The 22,655-nt window shown below is 42.2% G+C and overlaps 1 protein-coding gene across 3 annotated transcripts in view; it reads left to right on the top strand.

The window, feature by feature from the left end:
- The window catches only part of taf1c (TATA-box binding protein associated factor, RNA polymerase I subunit C), a 51,723-nt gene extending 34,545 nt beyond the window's left edge, over nt 1-17,178 (top strand). For 2 of the 3 annotated variants that reach the window (XM_087989684.1, XM_043687082.2), the window contains 5 exons: nt 4,656-4,791; nt 8,560-8,688; nt 12,414-12,591; nt 15,154-15,291; nt 15,590-17,175. In XM_087989684.1, coding sequence (XP_087845810.1) covers nt 4,656-4,791; nt 8,560-8,688; nt 12,414-12,591; nt 15,154-15,291; nt 15,590-16,875 — 1,867 coding nt within the window. In that variant the 3' untranslated portion in view covers nt 16,876-17,175. Of the gene's footprint in view, nt 1-4,655; nt 4,792-8,559; nt 8,689-12,413; nt 12,592-15,153; nt 15,292-15,589 lie in introns of all 3 variants that reach the window. The other variant, XM_043687063.2, reaches the window with a different exon arrangement.
- The last annotated feature ends 5,477 nt before the right edge of the window (nt 17,179-22,655 follow it).

Genomic DNA, 22,655 nt, shown 5'->3' with positions numbered 1-22,655 from the left:
CCCTGTGGCCCAACATTTCTACTCCCCCTCCCACTCTGCCGAGGACATGCAGGTCCTGGGCCTCCTCCACCGCCACTCCCTCACCACCCGACGCCTAGAGGAAGGGCGCCTCATCTTCCACCTCGGAACACTTCAACCCCATGGCATCAATGTGATTTCACCAGTTTCCTCGTTTTCCCCTTCCCCCACCTCGCCCCAGCTCCACCCTTCCAGCTCAGCACCATCCCCATGACCTGTACTACCTGCCTATCTTCCTTTCCGCCTATCTTCCTTTCCGCCTATCTTCCTTTCCGCCTATCTTCCTTTCCGCCTATCTTCCTTTCCACCTATCTTCCTTTCCACCTATCTTCCTTTCCACCTATCCACTCCACCTCCTCTCCCACCTATCACCTCCATCCCCACCCCCATTCACCTATTGTACTCTATGCTATGTTCTCCACACCCCCTCTCATTTATCTCTCCATTCTGCAGGCACTCTGCCTCTATTTCTGATGAAGGGCTTTTGCCCGAAACGTTGATTTTCCTGCTCTCGAATGCTGCCTGACCTGCTGTGCTTTTCCAGCACCACTCTAATCTAGACTCTGGTTTCCAGCATCTGCAGTCCTTGTTTTTACCTACTATCCTTGATTGGCCCTAGTCGTTCTTTTATTCCTGATATACCTATGGAAAGTTTTAGGGTTTTCCTTGATCCTACCTGCCAACGACTTCTCATGTCCCCTCCTGGCTCTTAACTCTCTCTTGAGGTCTTTCCTGGCTAACATGTAACTCTCAAGCACCCTGACTGAGCCTTCACGCCTCATTCTAACATAAGCCTCTTCTTCCTCTTGACAAGAGATTAAACTTCTTTCGTAAACCACGGCTCCCTTGCTTGACCCTTCCTCCTAGCCTGGCTTGGAGGGGAGTTCCCATCTATCTGCTGCTGTTGTTCTTCAAGATGGAAGTGGTCGTGATTTTGGAAGGTGCTCAGGATCTTTGGTGAATTTGTGCAGGGTATCTTATAGATTGGTGATGGAGGGAATGCATACTTATAGAGATGGTGCCAATCAAGCGGGCTGCTTTGTCCTAGATTCTGTCCAGCTTCTTGAGTGTTGTGGACCTGCACCCACTCAGGCAAGTAGGGAATATTCCATCATACTCCTGACATGTGCTTTATAAATGGTGGACAAGCTTTGGCAAGTCAGAAGGTGAACTGCCATTGTAGCCACTTCATTTACTTGGTGAGTCCAGTTGAGTTTCTGGTCAATGGTAATTCCCAGGATGTTAATTAGTGGAAAATTCAATGATAGTAACATCATTGACTATCAATGGGCAGATATTAGATTGTCCACTATTAGAGATGGTCATTGACTAGCATTTGAGTGGAGCAAATGTTACTTGCCACTTGTCAGCTCAAGTCTGGACATTGTGCAGATCTTGTTGCATTTGAGTATTGACTGTTTCAGAATCTGAGGAGTTGTGAATGGTGATGAGCATTGTGTGATCATCAGCGAACATCCCATTTCTGACTTTATGGTAGAGGGAAGATCATTGATGGGGCAGCTGAAGATAGTTGGGCCTAGGACACTACCCTGAGGAACTCCTGCAGAGGTGTCCTGGAGCTGCGATGACTAACTCCTAACAACCACAACCATCTTCCTATGTGCTAGGTATGGCTCCAACCAGTGGAGAGTTTTCCCCGATTCTCATCGTTTCCAGTCTCATTGTCTCATTCCTGAAGAAGGGCTCATGCCCAAAATGTCGATTCTCCTGCTCCTTCGATGCTGCCTGACCTGCTGCGCTTTTCCAGCAACACATTTTCAGTCAGTATTGTAAGGCTTGGCTAAGGGAGCAGTACGTTTTGGAGCACAAATCTTCAGTGCTATTGCCAGAATGGTGTCAGGGCTTACTGCTTTGCAGAATCCAGTGCCTACAAATATTTACTGTTAGCACATGGAGTGAATCAAATTCAATGACCATAATTCTATAGTTTTAAAATAGTGATGGAAAAGGATAGACCGGATATAAAAGTTGAAATTCTAAATTAGAGGAAGCTAATTTTGATGGCAAGAACTTTTAAAAGCTGACTGGGGACAGATGTTCACAGGTTAAGGGACAGCTGGAAAATGGGAAGTGTTCAAAAATGAGATAACGAGAGTCTACAGACAGAATATTCCTGTTAGGGTGAAATGAAAGGCTGTTAGATGTAAGGAATGCTGGATGACTCAAGAAATTGAGGCTTTGGTTAGGAAAAAGATGGAAGCATATGTCAGGTATAGACCGGAGAGATCGAGTGAATCCTTATAAGAGTATCAAGGCAGTAGGAGTATACTTAAGAGGGAAATCAGGAGGGCAAAAAGGGGACATGAGATAGCTTTGGCAAATAGGGTTAAGGAGAATCCAAAAGGTGTTTATAAATACATTAAAGACAAAAGGGTAACTAGGGAAAGAATAGGGCCCCTCAAAGATCAGCAAGGTGGCCTTTGTGTGGAGCCGCAGGAGATACTAAATGAGTATTTTGCATCAGTATTTACTGTGGAGAAGGACGTGGAAGATATAGAATGTGGTGATATCTTGAAAAATGTCCATATTACAGAGGAGGATGTGCTGGATGTCTTAACGCATAAAGTGGATAAATCCCTCGGACCTGATTAGGTGTACCCTAGAATTCTATGGAAAGCTAGGGAAGTGATTGCTGGGCCCCGAGCTGAGATATTTGTATCGTTGATAATCACCGGTGTGGTGCTGAAAGGCTGGAGGTTGGCTAATGTGGTGCCACTATTTAAGAAAGTGGTAATGAAAAGCCAAGGAACTATAGACTGGTGAGCCTGACAGCAGTGGTGGGCAAATTGTTGGAAGGAATCCTGAAGGACAGGATTTACATATATTAGGAAAGGCAAGGACTGATTAGGGATAGTCAGCATGGTTTTGTATGTGGGAAATCACGTCTCACCAACTTAACTGAGTTTTTTTTGAAGTAACAAAGAGGATTTATGAGAGTAGAGCAGTGCATGTCATCTACATGGACTTCAGTAAGGTGTTTGACAAAGTTCCTTATGGGAGACTGATTAGCAAGGTTAGATCTCATGCAGTACAGCGAGAACTAGCCAGTTCTGTATCCAAATGGCTCAAAGGTAGAAGACAGAGGGTGGTGGTGGAGAGTTGCTTTTCAGACTTGGAGGCCTGTGACCACAAACTTCAAAGCCAAGTCCACTATTTTTCGTCATTTTATATAAATGATTTGGATGTGAGAAAAAGAGGTATAGTTAATAAACTTGCAGATGACACCAAAATTGGAGGCGTAGTGGACAGCAAGGAAGTACAATGGGATCTTGATCAGATGGGACGATTGGCTGAGGAGTGGCAGATGGAGTTTAATTTAGATAAATGCATGGTACTGCATTTTGGAAAGGTACATCAGCGCAGGACTTAGACACTTAATGATAATGTCCGAGGGAGTGTTGCTGAGTAAAGAGACCTTTGAGTGCAGGTTCATAGTTCCTTGAAAGTAGAGTCACAGGTAGATAGGATAGTGAAGAAGGCGTTTGGTATGCTTTTCTTTATTGGTCAGAGTATGGAGTACAGGAGTTGGGAGGTCTTGTTGTGACTGTACAGGACGTTGGTTAGGCCACTGTTGGAATACTGCATGCAATTCTGGTCTCCTTCCTGTCGGAAAGATGTTGTGAAACGTGAAAGGGTTCAGAAGAGATTTACAAGGATGTTGCCAGGGTTGGAGGATTTGAGCTATAAGGAGAGACGGAATAAACTGGGGCTGTTGTCCCTGGAGCGTCAGAGGCTGAGGGGTGACCTTATAGAGGTTTATAAAATCATGAGAGGCATGGATAGGGTAAATAGACAAAGTCTTTTCCCTGGGGTGGGGGAGTCCAGGACTAGAGGGCATTAGTTTAGGGTGAGAGGGGAAAAATATAAAAGGGACCTAAGGGGCAACTTTTTCATGCAGAGGGTGGTGTGTATGGAATGTGCTGCCAGAGGAAGTGGTGGAGGCTGGTACAATACAGAATTTTAGCCATCTGGATGAGTTTTTTAATTAAAAGGGTTTGGAGGTATATAGACCATGTGCTGACAAATGGAGCTAGATTAGATTAGGATATCTAGTTGGCATGGATGAGTTGGACAGAAGGGTCTGTTTCTGTGCTGTACAACTCTGACTCGATGGCTGAAGGAAGACTGGTATCTGTGATGCTGAGACCCCTGGAGGAGGCCGAAATGGAACATTCAACTTGGCACTTCTGATTGAAGATTGCTGCGAATGTTTCACTCTTATTCTTTTGCATTGATGTATTGGTCTCTTCCATCATTGATAGTGGGGCTATTTGTGGAGCCACCTCCTCCAGTTAATTGTGTAATTGTCCATTATCATTCACGACTGGATGTGGCAAGACTTCAGAGCTTAGATCTATCTTGTGGTTGTCAGATAGTTTAACTCTTTCTATCACTTGCTGATGGACAGCTTTAAAAAGTGCTCTGTTTGTTTGAGGGACAGGCTGTTGTTCGGCATACTGTTTCCTTCCCTTCCCTTTCAGTCATGTCTTGTAAAATATGGTGTGATCTATGTGAAGATGGTGCTAAATGTACTTGCTTAGTAATTAATATACATGTCAGCTGGAGCATCTTCTATCATTCATTTTTATTATCTTTCTTTGTTAAAATGTCATCAGCCTTCAGAAAATTCGAAAGGAAGCGGATAATCTCTACTTTAATGCCCAGTTGCCTTGGAGATGGTGCGATTTCACAGCTCACCCACGAGTTTATATGTATGCTGACAGAACCGGCCTTGACTTAACTGATGTGAGGGTAGGTACGCTTTTTAAAACAGATTTAGGACTCTTGGGACTTAAGTTGACGAATATTCTGTATTTTCAGAAATTGATTGTTGATTGCTCTTTCCCTATCTCTCTCACCTCCAATAACGATGTTGAGAAGTATGTCTATTGGTGTTATGATGTGTCTATAACGGGAGTTTTTTATTGCATGTGCAGTTATCATCCCTTGCTTCAGTACTGCATCTCTGGGGTTTTACAGAAAGCTTTGTGCAGAAGTAATTCAAATGTCCAAAAACAAGAACCTCAGCCATTGCAGATGGCCATGTGTGTGTAGTAATAGATGTTGGCAGCTGGCAACACCAACTGAAATATTCTACAAAAAACAGTAAACCTGTTGTAAACAGTTATTGGACATTTGCCTTGGATGCTTCATGAAGGCAGTATTTGACTGAATATGGAATCAAGGAGGCTTAGCCTAGGCAGAGTTATTGGGAGCTGGGACAATCATCCCCAGGATTTCTCTGCAGGAGGTCCTCAGGGTAGTGTTCTTTCTGTAATCATCTGCAGTTTCCTTAATGATCTTCCCTCTCTCATAAATTCAGAGGTGGGGATTTGTTACTTCCCAGATACTGAAGCAGACCGTGTCCTAGTGCAGCAAGATCTGGACAGTATCCAGGCTTGGGCTGTTAAGTGGCAAGTACCATTCACTTTACTGATGTGCTAGGTAATGGCCATTCCCAACAAGAGTAAATCCAGCAACTGGCCTTGACATTCAATGGCTATGCCATTGCTGATTCCCCTCGGAATTCCTGGGATTCTGAGAGCAGGTCCAAGACTGGGAATTCTTCAGCTGATAGCTCATTATTTGACTGTCCAAAGTCTGGCCACCATCTACAAGGTACAAATCCAGGACTGTGATGCAATACTCTATTTACCTGAATGAGGGCAGCTCCAGCAATACTCATGAAGCTTGATACTATCCAGGGCAAAGCAGTCTACTTGATTGTTAGTCCACAACTTGTGAAGTGTGTATTATCCCAGGTTTCCCTGATATGTCAGGTTGTTCACTGAGATAAGGGAGGGGCACTAGCAAAAATGTTCATTTCCTTTCTGACCAAAGGGGAGGTATCCAAGGACTGGAGGACAGCCAATGTGGTACCTTTATTCAAAAAGGGATAAACCAGAAAACTACAGGCCAACCTTGATGGTGGGGAAGTTCTTGGAAACAATTCTGAGGAACAGAATTAATCTGCATTTGGAGAAGCATACATTCACCAAAAGCAGTCAGCATCTTTTTGTTAAGGGGAGATCAGGTCTGACCAGCTTGATTTAATTTTTTTTGAGGTGGTGACCAGATAAGTAGATAACGGCAATGCTTTTGATTTGGTCTACTTGACTTCAGCAAAACTTTTGATAAGACTGATCGCATAGGTAAGTCCTCATGGGATCCAAAGAAATTTTGGCAACTTTGATCCACAGTTGGCTCAGTGGCAGGATGCAAAGGGTGATGGTTGAGGGTGTTTTATGACTGGAAATTTGTGTCTAGTGGGGTCGTGCAGGGGTCAGAGTTGGGGAGGCCTTGCTGTTTGTGATTTATATAAACGATTTAGACTTGAATTTAGGGGGGTTGATCAGTAAGTTTGCAGATGCTACAACAATTGGTGAGGTGATACATAGTGAGAAATATCACCTTCAATTAAAGGAGGATATAGATGGGCTAGTCAGGTAGCCTGATCAGTGGCAAATGGAGTTCAATCCATATAAATGTGAGGTGATGGATTGGGGCAGGCAACCAAGGCAAAGGTGTATATGTGAACAGTAGGTCCTTGGGAAGCACCAAGGATCACTTACCCCTTAGTGTGAGTGTTCTCTGGTCCCTTAAGCTGTCAGGAATAGATAAAATGGTTAAGAAGGCATACGGGATACTTGCTTTTATTAGTCAAGGGATCAAATTTAAGAGCAGGGAAGTTATGCTGGAACTGTATAAAATGTTGGTTTGGCCACGGTTAGAGCTTTATGTGCAGTTCTGGAATCCACATTATAGGAGAGATGTGATAGAACTGGAGAAGGTGCAGAGGTGATCAACCAGGAGGATGCAAGGGCTGGAGTGTTTCAGTTCAGATGGGGTTGTTCTCCTTGGAGCAGAGGCGATTGAGAGGAACATGATTGAGATGTGTAATGCTAAGAGGGGAAATAATATGGTAGACAGGAAGAAACTTTTCCACGAAGTGATCAAAGACCAGGAACTTTAAAAAAAAGGTTTAGAGGAGATATGAGGAAAATCACTTTCACCTAGAAGGCGATGTGAATCTGTAGCTCACCCTCATAATGTTTAACAAGTATTTAGATCAACACTTACAATGTCAAGACATATAAGTCTATGGGTTGACTGCTGGCAAATTAAAATAATTAGGTGATTGTTTTTGACGACATGGATGTGATGGGCTGAAGAGTCTTTTTCTGTGCTGTGGAACTTTTGTCTCTATGACAACTGACATACAGTGGCAGCAGTTTGTACCATCCACAAGATATGCTACAACAACTCTCTGGGGCTTCTTAGACAGTGTCTTCCTCCTAGAAGGGCAAGGACAGCAGCTTCATGAGAAAACAACATCTGCAAATTCCCATTAAAGTCACATACCATCTAGCGATACAAACATTAATGGAGTTGTGGATAGCGAAGTGGGTTGTCAGAGGATAGGGCAGATATAGGTCAGTTGGAGGCATGGATAGAAAAATAGCAATTTAATGCGGCCAAATGTGAGGTGATGCATTTTGAAAGGTCAAGTACAGATTAAAGTTATACAATGAATGGCGGAACCCTTAGGAGTATTGATATGAAGAGGGACCTGTGTATGCAGGTCCACAGATCAATGAAGGTGGCAGCTCAGGTAGATAAGGTAGTAAAAAAAGGCCTGTGGCATGCTTGCCTTCATTGGAAGGGGCATTGGGTATTAGACAAGCTATGCTGCAGCTTTATAGAACTTTAATTAGGCCACATTTTTGCATGCAGTTCTGGTCATCACACTACCAGAAGGTTGTGAATGCTTTGAAGAGGTACTGAAAAGGTTTACCAGGATGTTGCCCAGTGTGGTGGATTTTAACTATGAGAAGAGGTTGGATAGATTGGGTTTGTTTTCACTGGACAACATGTGGTTGAGGGGCGACCTGATAGAAGTTTGGATTGTGAATGGCGTGGATAGAGCGGAAAGTGTGAGGCTTTTTTCTCAGGTGAAGGGGTCAATTACTAGGGGACAGGGGTTCAAGGTGGGGAGAGGAGTTTAAAAGAGATGTGCGGGGCAAGTTTTTCACACAGGGTGTTGACTGCCTGGAACGTGCTGCCAGAGAAGGTGGAAGCAGACACAATAGCAGTATTCTAAAAGCAGTTGGACAAATATATGAATAGGAAAGGAAAAGAGGGGCACAGATCCTGTAAGTGATGGCCATTTTATTATGCAAGGGCAAAATGTTTTGGTGCAAGCTTCATGGGCTGAAGGACCTGGTCCAGGAATGGATTGTTCTTTGTTCTGACATGTAACTAAATTGCCATTCCTTCATGTCCCTTTAAGCACATCCATGGAGCCTTCTTGGACTGCGATAGTTCAAGTGGCTCATTTCCACTTTCCTGAGAGCAATTAGAGAAAGGCAATAAATGGTAGCCTGGCCAATGATGCCCACATCCAAGAATGAATACTAAAACCAAAGCCTCAAGACTGTATTTTGTTCAAGCATATTGCACATCATATCTATTTGCGCATCATTTTCTAATTCTAAACTGCTTTTGAATATGCACTTTTAGGCTGGCAAGACCTGTGACCAAACCTTGTTTAAGATAGGAGCGACTGCCAACTGTCAAAAAGGTGAACGTGTAATTCTTCCCAAACATCTGCAAGATGTAAATCCATATCATTATCTTGTTACCACTCAGGTTTGTGCTCTTGAATCTTTTTTTGTTTTTGATTATCTGATTTTGTTTGCTTCTTTGACAATTGATTAGTGAAAAGGAAATGAATACCTTAGCTTCAAGTCATGAGAGCCACTGTTTTCTGCAAGAGACTTTAAACCAAACTTCTGTGTGCCTATTCATAGAGTCATAGAGCTGTACAGCATGGAAACAGACACTTTGATTCAATTCATCCACGCTGACCAGAAATTCTAAATTAATCTAGTCCCATTTGCCAGCATTTGGCCCATATCCCTCTTAACCCTTCCTATTCATATATCCATCCTTTTAATGTTGTAATTGTACCAGCATCCACCACTTCCTCTGGCAGCTTATTCCATACATGAACCACCCTATGTGTGAAAAAGTTGTCCCTTAGGTTCCTTTTTAAATCTTTCCCCTCTCAAGTTAGATCAATGCCTTCTAGTTTTAGATGTCCCCAACCTGGGGAAAAGACCTTGGCTATTCACCCTATCCATGCTCCTCATGATCTTATAAACCTCTGTAATGTCACCCCTCGACCTCAAGCTCCAGGGAATATAGTCCCAAACTCTGCAGCCTCTTCCTATAACTCAAACCTTGTAAATCTTTTCTGAACCCTTTCAAGTTTCACAAAATGCTTCCATAGCAGGGAGATCAGGATTGAAAGCAGGATTCCAAAGTGGCCTAACGAATATCCTATCCAGCCGCTACGTGACCTCCCAACTCCTATATCCAAATTAATTGAACAAGCATACCAAATGCCGCCTTCACTATCCTGTCTACCTGGAACTCCACTTTCAAGAAACTAAGAACCTGCACTCCAGGGTCTATTTGTTCAGCAAACCTCCCAGGACCTTACCATTAAGTGTGTAAGTCCTGCTCTGATTTGCCTTTCCAAAACCCAGCACCTCACATTTATCTAAACACCTTTTGCCACTCCTTGGCCCAACTGATCAAGATTCCTAACTGTCTCATCAGAGGCACAGACAGGCGTGTCTACAGTCACACCTGAGATTCCAGGGTGGTGTGCCACCATAGTGGGTGGCACGGTGGCACAGTGGTTAGCACTGCTGCCTCGCAGCGCCAGAGACCCGGGTTCAATTCCCGTCTCAGGCGACTGACTGTGTGGAGTTTGCACGTTCTCCCCGTGTCTGCGTGGGTTTCCTCCGGGTGCTCCGGTTTCCTCCCACAGTCCAAAGATGTGCAGGTCAGGTGAATTGGCCATGCTAAATTGCCCGTAGTGTTAGGTAAGGGGTAAATGTAGGGGTATGGGTGGGTTACGCTTCGGCGGGTCGGTGTGGACTTGTTGGGCCGAAGGGCCTGTTTCCACACTGTAAAGTAATCTAATCAAATTCCATTGTACTCTGAGGTAACCTTCACTATACCGAGAATTTTGGTGTCATCTGCAGACTTAGTAACCATACGTCCTATGTTCACATCCAAATTATTTATATAAGCGGACTGAGCACCGATCCTTGAGGCACACTGTTGGCCACAGGCCTCCAGTTTAAAAAGCAATGCTCCCCCACCACCTTCTGTCTTCTATCTTCAAACCAGTTCTTCATTCAAATAGCTAGTTCTCCTTGTGTTACATGTGATCTAACCTTGTTAACCAGTCTACTGTGAGGAAACTTGTAGACACCATACTGCCACCCATATAAATCATGTCCAGCACTCTGCCCTCAACAATCCTCTTCACTACTTCAAAAATTCATTTAAGTTAGTGAGACACGATTTCCCAAGCGCAAAGCTATGTTGACTATCCCTAATCAGTTCTTGCCTCTCAGTTCAGGTCCAACCTGTCCTTGTACAGGTCACTTCTTCCCCAGAAATGATCCCAGTGATCTAAAAATCTGAATCCTGCTCCCTGCACCAGTTCCTCAGTCAGGAATTCACCTGCCAACTTCTCCTATTCTTACCCTCAGTAGTGTATGGTGCCAGGAGTAATCTAGGGATTATATCTCTTGAGGTCCTGCTTTTTAGGCGAGTGGTTAACTCCTTATATTTTTCCATCTATGTCATCGCTACCAATATTTACAACGAATTCTGGCTGTTCATACTCTCCTTTGAGCAGTTGCAGCAAATTCTTAGAGATGTCCTTGACCTTGGTACCAGGGAGACAGCACACCACCCTGGAATCTCAAGTGTGACTGTAGACACGCCTGTCTGTGCCTCTGATGAGACAGTTAGGAGTTAGGTCATGTTGCGGCTGTACAGGACATTGGTTCAGCTATTTTTGGAATATTGCGTGTAATTCTGGTCTCCTTCCTATTGGAAGGATGTTATGAAACTTGAAAGGGTTCAGAAAAGATTTATTACAAGGATGTCGCCAGGTTAGGAGGGTTTGATCTATAGGGAGAGATTGAATAGGCTGAGGCTGTTTTCCCTGCTGCATTAGAAGCTGGAGGGTGACCTTATAGAGGTTTTAAAATCATGAGGGGCATGGATAGGATAAATAGACAAAGCCTTTTCCCTGGGGTGGGAGAGTCCAGAAATAGAGGGAATAGGTTCAGGGTGAGAAGGGAAAGATATAAAAGGGACCAAAGGGACAACGTTTGCACGCAGAGAATGGTGCGTGTATGGAACGAGCTACCAGAGAAAGTGGTGGAGGCTGGTACAATTATAGCATTTAAAAGGCATATGGGCCAGGTGCTGGCAAATGGGACTAGATTAGGTTTGGATGTCTGGTCAGCATGGATGAGTTGGACCGAAGGGTCTGTTCTGTGCTGTACATCTCTATGACTCTGAGAGTCCCCCATCACAATTGCTCACTTGGATTTTGCCATACCCAGCTTTACATTATAGCCAGTCATGGTGCCAAAGACCTGGCAGCTACTGCTGCTATTTTCCCCTGAGAGACTATTCCCCCCAACAGCATCCAGAATGGTATACTTGTTTGAGAGGGAGATAATCACAGGAGACTCCTGCACTCCTTGCCTATCTCTCCTGGTTGTCACCCATCTACGTGGCTGTACCTGCAGAGTGACTACCTCCCTGAAACTGCTATCTATCACACTCTTTGCCTCCTCTGTGCTTCTGATTGCTTCCAACTGCTGCTCCAACTGATCCATGGTGTCTAAGAGGAGCTGCAGGGAGATACACATCCTGCAGATGTATTCGCCATGGACAGTCGACTGCTCCCTGATCTTCCACATCTGACTGGAGGAGCATACCACTCCATTGACTGCCATCTCTGCCTCTTTAACAACTAGCAGACTTAGGGTAAAAATGAGTCTCATCCTCACCTTGTTGCTGCTTGTCCTCTTCTTCAACAAAGTCTGGTATTCACCTCGGGCTGCTCTTCAATCTAACCTGCAGCACCTTGACCACAAAGCAGCCCCTTGTAAAAATGGCTGGAGAAAGACACAACAATACCTCCTTTCAGCACTTGTCTGAACTCCCACACTTAGCTCAACTCCAAGAGTTTGCACACTCTCTTTCTGCACACTCCAACATTTGTATTGAGACATACCCATGAAAAATAGTCACTTTGTCAGTCTGGTTGACGTCAATAGATTTTATACCAAAATGTATCAGTTTGGCTTTCGCGGTGGGAAGAAAATGGTGGTCCAAAAAAAGATTATTTTGTGTCAATGTTGAGGTCATGATCTAAGCATTTTAAAACATAATATCTAATTATGAAACCTGTGAGAGATTTTAAATAATATTTAGTAATTGATACTTGTGGTGCTAGAATACTAAATCAATATTTTACTTTTCAAATATAGTATTCTGCCTACATTGTAGATGAACGGTTTCCAACTGTACCTGTCCTAAAATGGGCTCACATGCTGAAGTCACCACCGATGTTTGCACAAGTTGCATGTGGGGCAGCCAAAAAAAGAGCAAACAAGATTGTCCTGGGGACTCAGCGTACCCAGGAAGTCTTACTTCTGCAGTATTCAGGTGATTAGTAAATTCTGACTTATTATTAGTGAGATTTTGTTTGTCTGCTCTGTAACAACAAGATGATAATGATTCAAAAAAAAATAGCGTGCTTTGGGAGATTTTAGGATGTTCAAGGTGGGCTGATGGGGAGAAAGGAAAATATTAAAGGGGCACCCAGAAATCTATGGCTAGTCAAAGATATTTAATGGCAGCTATAAACAATTTTCTGCAAGATAACAATGTTTGGTAGCTTATCTGGGATTTGGAGAACATTTTAAATTCTATTATAAATGCTGCAAATGAATTGGATATGAACTCAGAAGGTATAGTTAGTAAGTTTGCAGATGACATCAAGTTGGAAGTGTAGTGGACAGCGAAGAGGGTTACCTCAGATTAAAACAGGATCTTGATCAGATAGGCAAATAGGCTGAGAACTGGCAGATGGAGTTTAATTCAAATAAATGTGAGGTGCTGCATTTTGGGAAAGCAAATCTTAGCAGGGCTTATACACTTAATGGTAAGGTCCTATGGAGTGTTGCTGGAGTGCAGGTTCATAGCTCCTTGAAAGTAGAGTCGCAGGTGAATAGGATAGTGAAGAAGGCATTTGGTATACTTTCCTTTATTGGTCAGAGTATTGAGTACAAAAGTTGGGAGGTCATGTTGTGGCTGTACAGGACATTGATTAGGCCACTGTTGGAATATTGAGTGCAATTCTGGTTTCCTTCCTATCGGAAGGATGTTGTGAAGCTTGAAAGGGTTCAGAAAAGATTTACAAGGATGTTGTCAGGGTTGGAGGATTTGAGCTATAGGGAGAGGCTGAACAGGCTGTGGCTGTTTTCCATGGAGCATCAAAGGCTGAGGGGTGATCTTATAGAAGGTTTATAAAATCATGAGGGGCATGGATAGGATAAATTGATAAAGTCTTTTCCTTGGGCTGTGGGAGTCCAGAACAAGAGGGCATAGGTTTAGGGTGAGAGGGGAAAGATATAAAAGAAACCTAAGGGACAACTTTTTCACACAGAGGGTGGTACGTGTATGGAATGAGCTAACAGAGGAAGTGGTGGAGGCTGGTACAATTGCAACAGTTAAAGGCATTTGGATGGGTATATGAATAGAAAGGGTTTGGAGGGATATGGGCCAAGTGCTGGCAGGTGGGACTAGATTAAGTTGGGATATCTGATTGGCGTGGACGAGTTGGACTTGAAGGGTCTGTTTCCGTGCTGTACATCTCTATGACTCTGACTAAGTGTGTTAAACCAGTGTCCTTTGTTGGAGAAGTTGTGTTAAACTGATTTTAGGAATAGTATTAAGGGAGAAGAGGGATTGAGAGTTGGTGAAATGATGGAGCAGAATATGTCATCACAAGTGTAAAAGCTGATCCAGGGTTACCAAGGTGCTGTGGATAACGTGGTTAATCGAGTGGGGGTCTAAAGATTGGTGGTTCCTAAAAGTACAGTAAAGGGTCAGAAGAGAAGTCATTGATGGTGGTGCCTTGGCTCAATTACCTGGGATTTGCAGTTAACAGTAAAGCAAAGACACTCACTGCTGACCCCTCAGAAAACGGTTAGATCCAGAAATTTCTGTGGAGAGAACTTTAACTTAGCTATACTGCATTTCAATGGGGATTACGGGTGTCTCACTCCAGTAATGTCATCAAACCCTCAAAGCACTAATCAGATTAAAGTATCCTTAGCCTACCAGGAAACAAAAAGCACTAATACTGAAATCATTTTAATTTCACAATTTCATTGAGTAAATTAAAGATTGGAACATAGACTTGGATTAAACAGACTTCTTTAAATATTTTTTTTTTAATTATTTAAAAGTCTAAGTCACTGGAGATATTTAACATAATTTCCACAAAAATAAAATTTAAGATTGGTTGTACAGTAAGGCTGAATTTGTTGCTGCTGTAACTACAGAGGTTGCACTCTGACCTCAGTGCCTCTGACATCATTGCCAACATTTTCATAGGTAGCTGCTGGCATTAAAGGATAAGACCATCCACGATTGAGCAACTCAAATATATTTTAACAAGTGTAACACCAATAAAATATATTTTTCAAATGTTTCTCCAATATGCAGAGTCATAAATGTTGTGTTGTCGCATCTGGCAAACTTAAACCGTACTTAAAGATTGCAGTTTTCAGAGGGTGTTGAATCACAAAACACCAGATAAAAATCCTGGGGTCACAATTTAATCTCTGCCCCACTTGTAACCATTGGCTGTCTAACCCACTACATTATAACTGGTTATCTAACTCCAAACCCTTCACTGTCTCCCTACTCTCCTGAGGACTGAGGTAAGTGAGCTGGACGGCTAACGTAAGGTAGTGAGACAGATGAGCAATAGGGTGGCAAGCATTCAATGGGTGCACAAAAATGTCGTCTTCAGCACCAACCTCCTATTAGTGTGAGAGCAGGAAGTGCAGTGATTAGTACTGAAATCACAATAAAGCCCACACATCTCATTGACGATTTGTTGTAAACTGCACAAGTTTCAGGCCAATTAAGTGGTAATGCAGGAATATAATTATTATACAATATTCAATTTCATCAAAACATTTAAAAATTCATTAGGTGGATCTCAGCTTCCTTGCAAGTCACTTGGCCCACCACTGAAGCTTTCTAGTATTTACGATATGATGCAGCATTTACCGGTCAAGTTACCTCGGCAACATGAAGCAGTTGTTGAGAGACTTCACTCCCCTGGAGCAGGTGAGATGTGCATCTTTCAAAAGGTTGTATTAAAATAGTCTGATAACCAGCGTAGTTGTTTGTAAATTTGTTTACCATTTCACAATGACTGATTCATATATGGGAAATATAATTTTTATGAAATCTTACAAGATCTTCGCTTTATAATCATTAAGGTAGCATGAAGGTATGTTGCAGTTTTTATGTACCCGTAGGTTTGGAACAAGATGAGAAATAGATGCAATTTAAATTTACAACTTGGTGTTTGAGGTCCTGAATGAATTTGATAGGAAGAAAAACCCTTGTTCTTATTTTACAGGACTCGCAACACTTTACCATTGTTGTGGCAAAAAGTCCCTGTCAGTGATTCAGCTCTCTGCAGTGGGAGACCTGTTTTACCAGATGCTAATTCATAAGAATTCATCAACAAGTAGAAAAACCTCTAGAGTGAGGGTTGGATGTGATCATGAACCAAATAACTCAATTTTGACTGAAAGGGTACAATCATCAAATCATTCTACAGAAAGTAGGGATGAAGGAGCAGAAGATTTGGCACAAGGTGAAACTGAAAGACCAGAAGGAAATTCTTCACGAAGTGAAGTAGATGAACAAAGTTTCCAATGTACTAATAAACCTTTAAAACCCAGTTGCTCTGCTCTTGCCACATGTTCAAGATGGGTAAACTCATTTTTAAAGAAGCAAAAAAGCTTTCAAAGTGCCTCCAATATGCTCTACAAACGTACTGGTATCAGTTCAAAACGTTTGTTTCCATGTAAAACATTTAAGAAGGGTGAAGAATCAACTGACACATGCAGGGAACTGTGGAATAAAATGAGTGCAGTTATGGAGAAGCAACAAGTCCTTTGTCACAGTACGTTTCCAATACTGGATCCTGTTAGTGTCCCAGATGTTGTGGATGCCTCAAATTGGAGAGATGAACTAAGTGAAAGGCTGACAGCTGCGTGGGAAGGAAAGTGGAGTCAGTGGTGGGAAGAAAAGCTAGGTATGAACCGGGATAAGAAGGTTCAAGCACTACGTGCGAAAAGACGACGTGAAAAATTAGCCCGGATAAGGCAACGGAAAGAGCTCTCGGGCAGTTTCACTTCCTCAGTATCTGGCTTGTCTGACTTCAGTGATTTTTCAAGTTGGAGTACTTTCTCTGGAATAAATTCAGAACACAGTGATTATTTGTCTGGTACAGAAAGTAATGTTACATCCAATAAATCAGCTGAGGCAAATCAATCAATTAGGACAGTTGCTAAAGAGTCTCGTAGAGAAATGGAGGCTGAGTCCAGTGCGGCTGTAGTGGAACAAAGCCAGGCACCCATACCAATTTTTTCACAGGAAATGCAGTTAGTCAGTATTCCCAAGGAACGGAAAAGGATTCTTCAAAATTACTTAGCCGCCCTGGAAGACCATTCATTCCAACCTTCTCAAGAGGGTGATGAACCAAGTATGCCATTATCATTAACTTCATCCATTCAGATGTCTTTTCCTGAACCATCACAAGTTGCATCTTCTTATGAAGTACCCTGGCGACCATCCTCTCAGAGTCAAGTTGGATCATCTCAGCCAAAGAAGAAAAGAGCCAAGATGGGATTTTAAGAATTTAAACCAAAACTATTGAGTCTTCATTTTGGAGAGAATTACCTTGCACACATCCCATTTAAATGTAGATTTTGACTACCTGGATAGTACTTGTATTTGCAAGATGATTGTTAGTTCCTGTTTGGAAATTTTCAGTCCAAAATTGATATAGTTTTCACCTGGATGATTTGTTTTATTATTTGTTAAATTTATACTTGAAAAAATATATAACATAAATAAATAAATATTTAAAGTAATGTTTCTTCAGGTTTTTGTTAGCCAAATATTGGAATATGTCTGTTCACAAACTGGTCAATTTATAATGAGGCATGTGATGAGCAGAGTAGACTTTTTCCTCCAAGCTCCAGTATGTAAATGTCTTCCATTAGTTAGGTGCTTCATATCTAAACCATTTCAGTGCACAGATGCTAACATTGTAACAAGTGAAGCTTCTTCATGTCGACCAGTCAATGAGAAGTCTCAGTTATATTCAGTCTTCCTAGTTTTAGTTCTTTAACACTGAACATGTAAGGAGTGTATACCTCCTAATTTTTATTTTCATCTGTAGGGATCTCCAAGGCCTGTGAGTAGCAGTAACTTCTGGAACCGAAGTCAGTGCCACAATTGAGATGCTGATCTCTGTGTGCGAAATGTTGGAGTAGATGTATACACACACCCTCATGCTAACGCAACTAACCAGGGAACGCGATTGAAAACGTTCACTGATACGGAGTGAAACTTAAAGGGTGTTGTTGTCACATGCTCAAGGAACTCTGCGGTATAGACACAGCAAACTGGGATGCATATGAATGACAGTCATGAGCGAAGGGTCAGGAAGGATAGGAGTGGTGAACACAATGGGGGAAATTGTGTACTCTGGTGAGGGCAAATGAGCAGGTAAACTAAGAAAGGAATAGTAAAAGCCTAAGGCATAAGGATCTTTGTGGGAGTGGGGACAGTGGGAATGAGGTGGAAAATTGAGGATGATAGTGAAAGGGCTGATAGTCACAAGGGTGCTGAAGAAGGACAAAGAGACACCAGAGGAAAGAAGACTATTTATAGTTCTAGGAGAAAAGAAATAGAGGACAAGGAGTTCATGACTTGAAGGAAAAGTTTGCCATCACTGTTTTTCTCCAATTCAGTTTTCAAAATACATTTTCTCCAAAAATGTGCAGTCTAAATGGGAGGGACCCCCAGATTTGTTTGCATTTCTTCCTACACAGTGCAAATACCAAACTGAGGGAAGCAAAGCAGAAATTGGGGGAAAAAACTGTTCTGTAGGCACTCTTAATATCGTTGCATTAATGGAAGCAATTCTACAGAATTAAATCAAAGAATCTTTATTTAGGGCGGCACAGTGGTTAGCACTACTGCCGCACAGTGCCAGGGACCCGGGTTCGATTCCAGCCTCGAGCGACTGTCTGTGTGGAGTTTGCACATTCTCACCATGTCTGCGTGGGTTTCCTCCAGTTGCTCCAGTTTCCTCCCACAGTCCAAAGATGTGCTGGTTAGATGAATTAGCCATGCTAAATTGTCCATTGTGTTTAGGGATGTGTAGGTTAGGTGCATTGGCTTGGGTAAATATAGGATAATAGAGTAGGGGGACGGGTCTGGGTGGGTTATTCTTCAGAGAGTCAGTGTGGACTTGTTGGGCCAAAGGGTATGTTTCCACACTGTAGGGATTTTGATTTTAATCTCTTAGAACTCCAAACACTAATGTCCCAACAATGTCCCTTCAAGAAAGGCATCTAAGATTCACCAGCTGAGGGGATCGTGCTGGGGACATTATTCCACATTCAGACATGCAGGAGTGTACACAGGGCAGTATACCTGATAGTTAACAACATGACAATGAAATGGTAATGCAAAGGGTCAAGTACAAGATTATTGGGCTGTATCACAGGCTATTGTGAAGGTCACCAAGAGTCACATTGCTTTCTATGTGGCAGCACAATGTAAAGATCGAGGCTGCCACTTAAAGAAGGGAAAACTTGTGCACTTTATCATGTATATATGGCAATGGGACAGGCTTTCAAGACATAATCTGCCTGATAATGGCTCAAAGGTTAGATTGATTATCTCAACTGGAAAACATGCATCTCGTTCCTGATATTTCTTCTTGGATCAATACACCTGTGCTAAATGTTTGACTGCCTTAACCCAGTAGCTGACTTGACTTTACTAAGGTTAACACTCTCATCCTGGGGGTTACCATTGACCAGAAGTTGAACAGTGCATTTAAGGAAGGAGAGCAATGATTTTGATCCAATGACAGTGAAGAAACAGCAGTATAGTTCCAGTCAAGATGGTTTGTGGCTTGGGGAATTTTCATGCGATGATGCTCTGAACAGACTGAATGCCCCTTTTCAGCAATTTCTCATGGATCTGTCCATTTGGTAGAACACAACATACCCAAAGATGGTGTTGGTAGTGTCTAGGACTATAATGCAAGCAGTGCTTCATCTGTGGTTGCTGTGAAGAGACAGACATTAATGAGGCAAATGATGGAGGAGATACTTGCCAATCAGTGATATCCAGACAATGTAAGCAGCTTGAAGCATTGAGCAGAACAGTGGTGCATACATCATGGAACAAAGCTAGTCATTCATTCTTTTGTGGCACTGGACCCAGGTTCCATTGGAATGATCAGGATGATCTTGCATTGCTAGCCCTCGTAAAAAGCACTTCTTTATGGGTTAGACTTCAGGAGATCTATAGGAAAGAATTACTGAAATGTTGTGCTTTTCAGTTGGTTTCTGGCATCTCCAGGGGTGGGTTGAGGTGATGACAGGAAAGGTTAAGTTGAGGAGTAGTCCTGGGTGGTGGAGAATCAAATATGCTGCCTAAAGGTTCAGCTGAGAAGATCCCATCAAGAAGCAGAATGCGTTTCCCATGAAATTTGTCATTGTACCCATACGTGAATATATGATAAGCTGAGAGGACTAAATTCTTGCAAGAAACTCCATCTTGTCCCTGAATTGGAATACCTCCCGCTTTTTGAGCCTTTCTTTACACTTGAGGACTTTTGTTCTTCGGTTGTGTGATTGACATGTCATCATTGAACTATAGATATGAATTTTCTGTGGATTATTCGTGTGAAATAATCCCCATATGATTATTTGTGTGAAATATTTTACATCTTCATTTGTAAAATATGTATGCAACTACAGTTATATTCAAAATTGCCTCCTGAAACAATTATATCCAAAAAAAGTGGGAATTCATTGAAGTTTACTGTTTTTACTTTTGTTCATGCAGTGGTTCCATGTTAAATACAATTGTTAATCTTATATAGATTTAGTTAGTGATGCGTAGGCCAGGGCTTGGAGTGTTATTTCTAAATTTGTTTTTAAAACTACGAAACATTGAATTTATGTAGCATTTTACAGAGGAACCTTGATTATCCGGCGTTCGATTAACCAAACGAAAGACTCCCCGCCAGTGTCCTTCGGATAATCGGGGTTAATGTGGTGTACCTGGACTTTCAGAAAGCTTTTGATAAAGTCCCACACAGGAGGTTAGTGAGTAAAATTAGGGTGTATGGTATTGGGGGCAAAGTACTAGATTGGATTGAAAATTGGTTGGCTAATAGGAAACAAAGGGTAGTGATAAATGGCTCCATTTTGGAATGGCAGGCAGTGACCAGTGGGGTACCGCAGGGATCCGTGCTGGGACCGCATCTTTTTACAATATATGTTAATGATATAGAAGATGGTATCAGCAATAACATTAGCAAATTTGCTGATGATACAAAGCTGGGTGGCAGGGTGAAATGTGATGAGGATGTTAGGACATTACAGGGTGACCTGGACAAGTTAGGTGAGTGGGCAGATACATGGCAGATGCAGTTTAATGTGGATAAATGTATGGTTATCCACTTTGGTGGCAAGAACAGGAAGGCAGATTACTACCTCAATGGAATCAATTTAGGTAAAGGGGCAGTACAGAGAGATCTGGGTGTTCTTGTACACCAGTCAATGAAGGCAAGCATGCAGGTACAGCAGGTAGTGAAGAAGGCTAATAGCATGCTGGCCTTCATAACAAGAGGAATTGAGTATAGAAGCAAAGAGGTGCTTCTGCAGCTGTACAGGGCCCTGGTGAGACCACACCTGGAGTACTGTGTGCAGTTCTGGTCTCCAAATTTGAGGAAAGACATTCTGGCTATTGAGGGAGTGCAGCGTAGGTTCACGAGGTCAATTCCTGGAATGGCGGGATTACCTTACACTGAAAGACTGAAGCGACTGGGCTTGTATACCCTTGAGTTTAGAAGACTGAGAGGAGATCTGATTGAGACATATAAGATTATGAAAGGATTAGATACTCTGGCAGCAGGAAACATGTTTCCGCTGATGGGTGAGTGCCAAACCAGAGGACACAGCTTAAAAATACGGGGTAGACCATTTAGGACAGAGATGAGGAGAAACTTCTTTACCCAGAGAGTGGTGGCTGTGTGGAATGCTCTGCCACAGAGGGCAATGGAGGCCCAGTCTCTGGATTCATTTAAGAAAGAGTTAGTTAGAGCTCTCAAAGATAGTGGAATCAAGGGTTATGGAAATAAGGCAGGAACAGGATACTGATTAGGAATGATCAGCCATGATCATATTGAATGGCAGTGCAGGCTCGATGGGCTGAATGGCCTACTCCTGCACCTATTGTCTATTGAAGGTGTTCCTCAAATCTTGTGCAATTGTGTTTTTCTCGTTGAACTAATAATTATGAAAACTAATGAATGTCTCGACAGGCATTAAAATTATACTCCACCGAGCACCAAATGAAATTATGATGTGGGGTTCTGTAAAAGTTCTTGTACAGCTTGTTTTCCTGTTATTCCAGAATCAGATTGAAACATTACTCCAAGTAATGCAGGTAATTTTGGTTATTGGCACTGAAAGGTATTTGGCAGTAATGCAAGATCACACCCCTAACCAGTTGTACTTAAGAGTGTCACTCACTGCATTTTAAAAACTGAGATATAAGTTTGCTAAATCCCCTGATCATTCTGCTAATGAGTAGAGTGATACAGGTCAAGGTGTGCCAGGTTTGGTTTTCTCAGTTGTGCAATGTTAGCAGGACGCAGTACAGCTTTTAGAATGGCATCGGTGCCCCAAACTTTCTCCTGATTGCCATCAGGTGATTCTACTGGAAAAGCATTTATACAATTCTACGTAGACACTACGGTGGCTTGGCTACATTGCTTTTTCTCCAGATTCTCTTAGTCTAGACTAGACTGGCAAAGCATTAGAGGGAGCTGATCAGTTGTGAAAATTGAATTCAGCCTGTCCTGAACACCTTCATAACAGAAAGAGAGGGAAAGAAGAAAAACGTATCAAAATGCTGATAAAGGATCTTACAAGTTGTTACCTAGTCAAGAAATGTATAAGCATGAATCAAAGTAAACCAAGATTTAACGTATTTCTTAATTTTGATTGTGTTCAAAACACTGCTTTGATAAGACATTACCAAGATTTATTGTTATATATGATTTTGTCAAGTGTCAATGTAATTCTGGACTGTTGCCACTAGGTGTTTCTGAGATCTGCTAAATCACAAAAATCTATCATAGTTTATATTTATAAATATAAACTAAGTATTTATGTAAATATTTAAAATCAAATTTGTACATATTGAAAGCAGCATTATTGCCTATGCTTATAATTCTGAAATGTAAGCTGGACTCCAATAAATTAAGGGATGCCATTACTGCAACAAAGCAAGGACAGTCATTTAAAAAAAAATGAAATAACTCCCCTAAAGAAGAGGTGAGCAGTGTTTTAAAAAAAAGCTTGCCAAGTGCCCCA

This window comes from Chiloscyllium plagiosum, unplaced genomic scaffold, assembly GCF_037043375.1.
Source record: "Chiloscyllium plagiosum isolate Xiang-an unplaced genomic scaffold, Cpla_swu_hap1 HiC_scaffold_1, whole genome shotgun sequence".
NCBI classification, from domain to species: Eukaryota; Metazoa; Chordata; class Chondrichthyes; order Orectolobiformes; family Hemiscylliidae; genus Chiloscyllium; species Chiloscyllium plagiosum.
The sequence above is the reverse complement of the archived record's forward strand: the minus strand, read 5'-3'. Positions and strand labels throughout refer to the sequence as shown.